Source organism: Pocillopora damicornis, chromosome 9 (genome assembly GCF_964200805.1).
Source record: "Pocillopora damicornis chromosome 9, jaPocDami1.2, whole genome shotgun sequence".
Lineage (NCBI taxonomy): Eukaryota > Metazoa > Cnidaria > Anthozoa > Scleractinia > Pocilloporidae > Pocillopora > Pocillopora damicornis.
Window position 1 is genome coordinate 15,470,321 of NC_142678.1, and position 10,297 is coordinate 15,480,617.

At 37.8% G+C, this 10,297-nt stretch overlaps 3 protein-coding genes across 4 annotated transcripts; all 3 read right to left on the bottom strand.

The window, feature by feature from the left end:
* Positions 1-73: 73 nt before the first annotated feature.
* LOC113672538 (adrenocorticotropic hormone receptor) lies at positions 74-2,769 on the bottom strand. Of its 2 annotated transcripts, XM_027188841.2 has the most exons (4): positions 2,560-2,769; positions 2,276-2,378; positions 1,800-1,876; positions 74-1,681 (listed from the first exon to the last, which is right to left on the bottom strand). In XM_027188841.2, the coding sequence occupies exon 4, from the start codon at positions 1,669-1,671 to the stop codon at positions 694-696; it is 978 nt and encodes a 325-aa protein (XP_027044642.2). In that variant the 5' UTR covers positions 1,672-1,681; positions 1,800-1,876; positions 2,276-2,378; positions 2,560-2,769; the 3' UTR covers positions 74-693. The 2 variants fall into 2 exon arrangements, with proteins under 2 accessions (XP_027044642.2, XP_027044634.2); XM_027188833.2 differs by lacking the exon at positions 2,276-2,378 and having other exon boundaries at positions 2,560-2,767.
* Positions 2,770-4,504: 1,735 nt separating this feature from the next.
* LOC113672528 (sphingosine 1-phosphate receptor 1-like) lies at positions 4,505-6,111 on the bottom strand. Its single transcript, XM_027188820.2, has one exon. The coding sequence runs from the start codon at positions 6,021-6,023 to the stop codon at positions 5,094-5,096; it is 930 nt and encodes a 309-aa protein (XP_027044621.2). The 5' UTR covers positions 6,024-6,111; the 3' UTR covers positions 4,505-5,093.
* A 1,570-nt stretch (positions 6,112-7,681) lies between these two features.
* On the bottom strand, positions 7,682-9,094 carry LOC113672458 (sphingosine 1-phosphate receptor 1-like). Its single transcript, XM_027188747.2, has one exon. The coding sequence runs from the start codon at positions 9,019-9,021 to the stop codon at positions 8,122-8,124; it is 900 nt and encodes a 299-aa protein (XP_027044548.2). The 5' UTR covers positions 9,022-9,094; the 3' UTR covers positions 7,682-8,121.
* Positions 9,095-10,297: the final 1,203 nt, after the last annotated feature.

Below are 10,297 nucleotides of genomic sequence, written 5' to 3' on the forward strand. Positions count from 1 at the left end.
TTATTTGTCAATCTCCAGGACATAGATTCACTTTCAATCGACTCACATACATTTATCATAACATGTCGCTACATATATGCAATTTCTTTATTAAGAGGTCTCTAGAATTCCATTTTACGTTTAATCAGATTATGCTGCACTCGTTAAATTATGTCACAACTGATTTCCTTGTTTTCCTCTTGTTCACCTATACCCAACAATATCAAATTTCCATTCTTGATGGTTCAAAGTACCTTTCGGTAGAAACCCCGGGTAGCCTTAATTCTTATACAAAACAACCTCAAAATAGCCATTCTCTCTCTCTCTCTCTGGAATGATTCATGCACATTTTTTCCTGCGCACGGATTCGGTTTATGCAAATTTGTAGTATCTATCTGATTTTTTTTCCATAACCATGTACAATTGATCTCTCGGTAGTTCATCAGTAATGGGAAGAACACTTCTTGCTCTACCTATAGGAAAGCTTCACATATCCTAAAACAACTTGAAATTAAACATTATTTCATTCCAAATTTACCTTACTCCTTGCATTTTTAAGGAAACCAAACGAAACCCACTTGGTTTCTTAAAGAACTGTAACTCTTGCTCTCCCTCGCTATTTCAAGTTATAATTAATTCGGTGTACAGTCATTTACCTCACAGCATTAATATTAACAAGTTCCAGTTTATAGAAAGGATCATTTTCTCAATTCCTTAAGATGCTCTCTCCGTTCCCATGGTAGCAGAATCAGAAGTATGTGGATTCTGGCCTCGGTTGAAAGAGCCGGCCTGGGGCTGAATTTGGCGAGAAAGTTTAATTAGCTTTCTTAGCCCTGTGCGCATGTCTTTACTCCTACCAAAGTTCAGTAAAGGATTTAAGAATGTATTAAGCTGGAGGAAGAATGTGTAAAAAGGCCTGTAAGCGCTTAAACTCATTATGCCTAACAAGTGCAAAATAAGCGGAGACATAAGAGCTGGGAGAAACGTCAGGAACAATACCACGAGGATTATCCCCACAGTGATTGCGATTCTCCTCTCCCTCTCCAATGAAGGGCGCAATTGAGTTTCTGTGGGATTCATTTTCTTTGAGAATATGCCTATGTAAGAGATAATGATAACAAGGAAGCAAATAAGATAGAATAAAAGAGCAGAAACATTTCCGTAAGGAATCATATCTAACTCTGCCAGAAGTACCGCCAAAATGCATATCACCCATGTTACGAGAATCTTGACAATAGCACGGTATCTAGTCACGTTACTGCGATACCACCAGGGTTTTCTGACTGCTAGGTATCGATCTCTACTTATCAATGCCAAGTTTGCAAGCGTGGCATACAAACACAGAATAGATGTCGCGTGAGATAAGCGCGAGGATACACCAGAACCACCCGAAGGTGGGCACATGTATTTGTCGGCTATCGCCGATACATCTCTAAAGATAGAATATGAGGTATACAACAAGTCAGTTACTGATAAACTACACAGCATCAAAAATGAAGGACTTTGCAACGATCTATTTCGCGTTACGATGAACACCACAAGCGCATTACAAAAAAACCCAATTACGGCCAAGAGCATGCCCATTGGTCGGACACCGTAGTTGGTGAAGTCTCGCAGTTGATGCTGGGTTTCCTGTGGAATATTCTGGACAAGACATGCTTGGTATGGAAGCTGGGTCAAGTTATTGGCCATAACTGCACACCTGAAAACACCAACACAACTCCTTTAAAATTTTCCCTCTTTCGTCTTTTTACTACTAATTAAACTAATAGACAGCTGTGGTCTTCTTAAAGTTTTTCTGGCTAAATGCCTTACTATACCTCTGTAATTCAACGGCAGTTATATGATCCCTCCCTTGAGAGTGAAATCCAGCTAGGATTGACTTTGTAACCTGTAGCTGTAAAAAAGAAATGAAGAAACATGTTTTCAGGTCAAAACCACCTGAACCTTAAAATGAAATTATGAGCTCATCAAGTTAAAATACTTTTTCATTTTAATGTTAGATCCGTTATTTCGTGTTAAAACTGAATTAACAGTTTTTTTCGTATATACTTTATTCACTATCGTATAAATAATTTAAGAAAATCCTTATAACACACTGAGCAATTCTAAAGTTATCGAGTTAGCCTCTATTTGTTCCATCACAAAAATTAAATAATAGTCTCATTGGGAAGCGTACGAAATCAACCAAATACTGTAAATGTAAATGTGTTTCATGGGGAAAATCTTACGATATTCTTGTATTCCACAGTGGGTACGAAAAATAGAGCTTTTAGTTTCGATCGTTGATATTTACCTGCAGATTTTCTCAGATCTTGTAATCGGGAAAGCCTCTGGATCTGATCGTGTTATATTCTCCGGACGAAATTTGTTACAACTTTGCGATGACCTTGGGCTGCCTAAATTTTTTACGTGCATAAGGAGAGAATGTTTCTTTTCCTTAAATATCACCTTTTTCAAGTACTTGTCGGAGCAGTTGGATCATCATTTTTTTTTTACTATTAGCAGTCCCTTCATGCTTTTAAAAAAAGTAACAGCTAAGTAACAACCATTTGTATAAGATATACGGATTTTTCTTACCATACGGATTGAGTCAATCTCAGAGTCAAAGACCTTTAGGAACTAAGGTTTGTACATGATACTCTAAAACATCGACTTCGAAAATAGCGGATAAGATCTTAACAGGTAAAGTATATTGTACGAAATATCTTCTCATCGACAAAATTATTGAGCGAATCTTTCCATGCATAACCGCTTTTATAAATGTATTTTGCGACTAATGAAACCGCCATAAATAGTTCTATTTAATCCCAAGTAAAGTTCAATTAATTTCGGCTTGCGCTGTCTTTATTGCTGCGTGCGAAAGAGCTGAAATAAAGCCTACAAACGATAAGTGAACCGAAAAGACCACGAAATCAATTTATTCTAAACCGACATTTAATGAATCCCTAATCCTTCTCTTTTGCTATCCACTTTGTCGGTGGTAACTACTATAAATTGAAGCTGCGTACGAAACTAGTCAGTCCTTAGCTTTATTTACCATGAAATATTACTCAACATACCATACTATCAATTTTTTTCTTTATCTGTTTGCGATTTAGCGCTTCAACTCAAAATACGGCTAATCTCAGGCTTGTTTAAAGAGATATTACCAGGAAAGCAAAACATTAAAATGTAATCCCTTGTGGTAATTTTGCTTCTCAAAGTCGGTAATTTTACTTGGCCTGTCTCGTTAATGGCTTGGAGAAAGGGTACACCGAAATCAAAACGACCAAAATTAAAACGAACGAAATCAAAACGACCGAAAGTGGAGAGAGCTTCAAAAGTTATTAACAAAACTCTTGAAAGAAACATGTTCTATTATGTTTACTAGTCGTTTCCTTAATTATAGTGTACATGGCAAAATTCACTGTTTATTGCACGCAAAAGCCGCCAGAACATGCTAAAGATGGAACTTCTAAGGGGGAAATAGAGATTTCATCGTTGTACTTTGAATAGTGCACATAGGATGTTACATCACTAAATGATTGATGGTCACAAATGTAATTTTGTCTTCTCCCTTTCTCTCTCGTCCAGATAACATGAAAATGATGAAAACATGGAAAATTGAAGAAAAAATTAAGAGCCGAAAAATATGGAAATGAAGCCTTCGTTTCGTGATCTTTCCTGCATAACAATGAATTTTGATTCGTACTGCGGAAAAATTATAATTACAGAGGTGATTATATACAAAGAATTAAAGAGTAAACACATTAAAAAACAAATTTCTCTGATTTTTAAGCTGCAAAATAAAATGAGGAAATCATCCAAATTTTGAAAAAAAAAATCAGGATTTGGAGTGACTAGATTTCAAAATTTAATGTCGCGTTGCTTTTTTACATTCCTTCCTTTCTTTTTGTCTAAAAACGCGAGAAATTATAATGAATCAATCAAGTTTTTTGTGAAAATTTGATCTTGTCTATGCAGACCATACCAGAAAACTTAAAAAGAAAGCTTAGGATATCATGAGAGTTTTGTTATCTTTACTTGAAAGTTAGTTAGTGTGTCAAAAAAATTTTGGACGTCTACGCAAGAACTTTCCCACGAGTCTTTTCAATGCCAACGCCACAAAGTCCCCTTTCTTCCTTACCAAAAGCGAATTACATAATTGGCAGATGATTTTTTCTCTCTTTCCGAGGAAAATGTTGTTGAAAACACCGCGAAAGATGTTAAGTTGTTTTAAGGAAACTTCTACGAAATTTTGTACAAACTTGAAAGAAAGAAATTTGCGGATTCTCGCTCTCATTACACCTTTGCCCAACATCGTAACAGTTCTTTTATGTAGATTTTCCATTGGAGATTAACGCTCCTCGTTTAGGTGCGAAAACGAGGGAGGTACTATGGACTGTCGTTTTTACTCATCACCAGTCTCTCGAGCTTAGCGTTTGCTCTTCAAAGTGTTCGCGAAATTGGGAAAACATTAATATGCAATTTGAAATGACTGTTAGGTGAGATAAAGAAATGAAGCACAATAGTTAACGATCGATTTATCTATTAAAAAATATTTGTGGATGTAACCGCGATCAATATCTTTTTGAATGGGGTCTCTTCCCAATTTTGATGGTGAGCCGCGAATAATTCTGTAGTTTATCAAGAGTTAATTCATAGGCCCGTTTCTCGAAAGTCCCGGTAACTTAAAGTAAAAATTTAATGAATAGTGAAGTTGGCTCTGACACCTGAGCCAATCCATTTTGTTCCATTGGCTGATTGTTTAATTAATTGTATGATTTTCAAAACTTTGGTAACCCCTATCTTGGATGTAAACAGAACAACTTTGCAGGCCGGTTAAGTTGCCGAGACTCTCGAGAAACGGGCCCTAGAAAACATGTTTTGAGATTAAAATTTAAAGAATAGGTGAGCAGGTTCTGGCACTTTAACCATTCCATTCTTTTCGTTTAGTTAACAGTTTCATCGAATGATTTTTAAAACTTTTGAAGACCCATCCAGAATGAAAACAGAACAGCTCTACGGGCCTGCGAAGTCAAGTAGGACCTTCGAGAAACGGGCCTCTGACACGAAATAAAATTACGGGCTTCAAAAAAGTTTCCAAAAAAATTTCCTACACCCTTATCGTACTACAACATTTCAGATGGCCCTTGATTCACGTTTGCAGCGATACTTTTGCGGACAGATCTTAGTTCAAAGTTTCTTTCACGCCTTCTCGAGAGCTTTGTTAATGCATCCTTAAAAAGAGGCATCCTAAGGCTGTACACAAACGGATTTGCCATAGAGTTTGCCAAACGCAGAGCACTTGCAAACCAAATCACTGGTGCAGGAAAGCATAAGCAGAACTCTTTCGTAATGTTCACAGCAAATGCTGGTAGCCAAAAAACCAGCGACACAGTAGCTACTACAAAAAATGTACTTGAGTGTCGCAAGCTCTTTTCTACGAACTGTTGGTTGCGATGGACCATTAATCCAGATGCTGGTTTCCTACTTTGCAATCGAGTTCGGATAGTGAAGTAGCTGGCACAAATAATCACCAGAGAAATGAAAAGAGATATGCTAGTGGCGACAACGACATTTCTTCTCTTTACAGCTGGGTAGTACAACTCCATCAAAGACATTCCACCCAAACAAAAACCACCAGCCCAAACTAAAATAATGCTGGAGATGTAAAGAGATGTCTTTGCTACGCGATGACGAAGAGGCCACAAGACTGCATAAACACGTTCAAGCGAGATAAGGGCTAGGAAAAACACCGACGTGGCAAAGGAGAGGACTTGGGTAGACGTAAACAAAAGGCTCCACAAATTCTTCATATTCCCTTTTTTTCTTCGTCCAGCTGAAGTCATTCCTTGGAACTTTGAGACACCGAGAATGATCGGCTCTGTTATTCCCACGAGTAAGTCACAAACTGCAAGGTTAATCAAAAGGTAACAAGTTCGTTTGAGACGGAATCGTTGAGTCCAAAAGACAAAAATAGTGAAAGTGTTTCCAATGACGATGATTGCTGCTTCAACTACGTAGATAGCAATGAATATCAAAGCGACTTCCTTGGACATTTTGTCTTTCTGTGGCTGTTTCTTCCCCAGAGGCCGATAAATTTTCAGTAGAAACACTTTCGTCCCTTATTTTTACAAGAAATTTTTTGTAAACAATTATGAACAGAATAAGGAAATTGTTATTTATCTAAAGGTTTCCAGGTCTTCAAAGTCTCCATTATAAGTTGGCGAACCACGCCTATCACAAACAATGAAACTTCTGTTGACAGAAGCAAAACAAAACTAAACAAACACTCGGTTTAAACTCAAGCGACGAATTATGGTTCAACAAGAAAGATTTTACATCGCGTAAACTAGATGTGTACGTGGAAAGAGTGGAAATACATTCCTGGAGATTAAAATATTAGAATTACTTATTAGCAAAATAATGAAACGTTCAAAGCGAAAGTTGGTCACAGAATAATCCATTATATATCATCTCATCATCGAAAAAAATACACCCAAGTGCAATTAGTAAACTCATTACTTCTCCAACAACGGAGAACAAACGTTTTAAAACAAAAGTCGTTGTTAATCAAACACATGCCAGCTTTCTCAAATTGAATGCCAAAAGGCAATCAATTTGAAGATCAAAAACGGACGCAGAGGCAGGTGCACAGATGTTATTTTTCTATTCTTTTTGTTTTGCTTCCTGTTTACATAGGCTTAGCCTAACCGTACACGGAAGCTGATTTATATTTAACCTGATTAACTTTAGCTTTAACCTGATTTCTACTTAACCCCCTCTCCCTCCCCCCCCCCCCCCCACCCAGTAGTTATCGCTGCCATTTCATATGATACTTGTATCGCTGGATTCGAAGATGGAATAACAACAGACTCCTTCAAGATTTGTTTTTCAAAATCACTAGCCTCATTACGCATGCATGGCATCACACCATCTTGTTTTTTTTTTGTTTTTTTATTTTTGATTGCTGTTTCATTTTGAATCAATCCCAGTGAAACCACATCCAAGATTAAGAACACGGCGCTTCCGTAATATGTGTGCTTAACTTAAAGAAATAATTTCTTAGGTTTACCTTCTAACTTCACCTTTGACAGTTCCTTAACCCATGACACTGTAAATTTACTCTGCATGTTTTCAATACTCTTCATCTTCTATACATTTACTTTATAACGACCTAGAGAATTTGTTTAAGAACCAAGCTAATAGCGTTCAGCTGCTGGTAATAATTTCCGGTATTCTCAAGCCCTTAATGTTTGATTCGCCAGTAATAGCGTGAGCAGGAATTAGATGCTAGCTACCATAAAAGGTTTTAAAAAGGCTTACAGCACACCTCAACTTATGACTCCTTAAGGACATGCCTTAAAATGGACACGTTTAGATTAGTTAACATATTCAGCCTCAAGTAAGGGAGGGACTCGTCTTGTACCCAAACCTTCCACGGCCAAGCGGTTGTAAGATCCTACATTTCAGTTACACGGTAGGATCTGGGTACGAGATAGGTGAGGGAATAGTCTTCGTGGGGAGTCTTAGGATTTAGGTGAGAATCACATGGTTTTCAGGGGGGACAGAGAGGGGATCAGTCGTCGCCAACAGAGTATAAGGGATTTTAGGAAATTGACTGCCAATGAGGGAGGAATTATTAGAACATTACAGAGCCAGATTTTGCCCTGACCCTATCCCCCCCCCCCCCCCTTCCTCCTGGTCCCAAAGATAAATAACGACCGGTTTCTTTGATGATTTGTTATAAAAAATTAAAAAATGCTAAGAACTAAAGGAGGGAGATTCCGTGGTTAATTCCGTGTTGAAGTTATACGTTAAATACCGTGAAAAATAAACAGTAAAATTTGAACATTAGACAAAAAAGGTAACAAGGTCCTTATATGCGGTTGAAGACAAAGCTTCGTTTTAGAGAAACCGGGACTAGATTTTAGAAGACTGATTGGAAAATAAAATACGTAAGGAAGATTATTTTCCGTAAATGCAAAGTTCAGTAAATGCGCGCCAGTAAATCCACTATTGAATTCGAGAGGAACTTGACTAGTAACATGAAAGAAAGAAGAATGCTGATACTGGAACTTGCGTAATACGTCTAAGAAACCTTGATCAAACAGATCTTATTTTGATACTTTCTTGAAACCACCGGGAGAGTTGCCCTCACTGCAATTCTACAGAAACAGGTCTTACAATTTCAATGTTTGCTCTTCGTTTTCTCCACATTTTTTTCAATGCATCTTTAAAAACCGTCATCTTAAAGCTGTAAACGAATGGATTCACCATGGAGTTTGCCAAATGCAAGGTTTTTACGACCCATACTGCAGGTTCAGGGATGCATCTCAGACAAAAAACTCTCGCGGTATACACGAAAAACGCCGGTAGCCAAAGAATCAGCGACACAGCAACTACCACGAGAAGTGTTCTGGAAAGACGCAAGCTGTGTTCTACACTGAATTGGTTGTGGATACGGCCCTCGGCTAACTCAGATGATGATGCTGTTCTGCGCAATCGATAGCGTATCGTGATGTAACTGGCACAGGTAATCAGCAGAGCAATAAATAGGCTCAAGTGAGTAGATAAAACAAAAGCTATCTCGTTTACTTTTGCGTAGTAGATTTTCAAAAAAATTATCCCAGCCAAGCAAATTCCGAGTACCCACACAACAATGATACTGTAAATATAAGCACTTGTGTTTGCAACGCGGTGGCGCAGAGGATATAATACAGCGTAAACCCGTTCCAGCGAAATTAGTGCAAGAAAAAACACCGACGTGATAGAAGAGAAGGTCTGGAATCCCTGCCAAAAACCATACACGTTTTCTCCTCCACTACGGTTTGGTGCAGTAGTTTCCCGAAACTTTTCCGAGCATGCTAGAATAACAGTCTCTGTTAATCCCACCAGAAAGTCACAAACAGCGAGGTTCATTAAAATATAATAAGTTCCCTTGAGACGTGATCTTTGAGACCAGAAGACACAGAAGGTGAGAGCGTTTCCAACAATGATTACGACTGCCTCAAGTATACAGATACTGACGAATATGAAATTAAAAGCGTTGGACATTTTCGTTTTCCTGGGGCTGCCTTTTCACCAAAAGGCTCATAAATTTCAATCCCTCTTTATGAAATTTCTTTGTTGCAATGACGAGCTGTATTTAAACCAAATAATCGACTTATCGAGCTAACAGCAAACTGCGCCTTTGAAACCCAAGCTAAGTCCTGTTAGCCTTGTGTCGACACTGGTAAATTCGCATGAAAATCATTCCGTCATTAGTCCTAAAATGCAAATATCACGTTTTCTCTAAATTAAATTTTCATTATGCACTCAAAAGGTCTCTTTTACATATTGCTTTTTCGTTGTAACATTTAGCTCTGGACTTTGAATTTTTCGTACTCAGGGTTTGAATAAGCTAGCTAAGAAAGTAACATAATTTCCAAATATCTTCAAATGTATGTTGAACATTTGCATCGCATGTAAATACTCAATAGAATACATGCGACATAAATTCCTTGCTTTTATAAGCAGAAGCAATTACAAAAAATCTCACTCGCACCAACTGGACAAGTTTACACCTCTTTCAAATCGAATTAGGGAGATATACAATGTCGGAAATTATTTTAAAGCGATCGAGGAAAATCCTATTCCCTCTCTTAAACTTGAAGTGCACGATGGTATCAGGGGAGGGAAAAACGTTGCATTTTAACAGCTGACCTATATAAACAAATGTCAACTTTGTCGATATTCTGAAGATTAAAATACAATTAGTCTTCTGTAAGCAGCTAACAAGCATATCCAGGTGTTTTAATACCAAATTTCTATTTACATATTTCCTTACGTCACAAAGAGTTGGTTTTTTTTTTTTGCTTGCTCACCTTTCTTTCTCGCTCGATTGAAAGAAAATCTTCGCTTACTAATGACTCAGAGGGCAGTTCACAGAATTTCAGGTAATTCAAGTGAATCACCTAAGAGACCAGACATTATTTATCACCTAGGTGACCAGGCATTAGGGACCTTAAGCAAACCACGTCGGTGACGGCAACTAGGACATAGAAAAACAAAAGATCTAATTGGCAGAACAATAGCTCGGCACGTGCGTTTTAAAACTTTATACATTTCTTAGCCGTCCTATGCAAAACAACAACGTGAAATCATCACAATTTGCATCGCCTGCGAACCGAAACCGCGACGGCAAATTATTTTAACTCAACGCTTCTTTTATACGCTATGCTGAAGTTGAGGTGTGGCGCCTCATGAGACGGTAAACAAATGCAGCCATTTTTGAAATTCTAATTAAAGGCAGAAATTCGTTTTTCAATCGAAGTCTTCCTTGGCGTTGCCG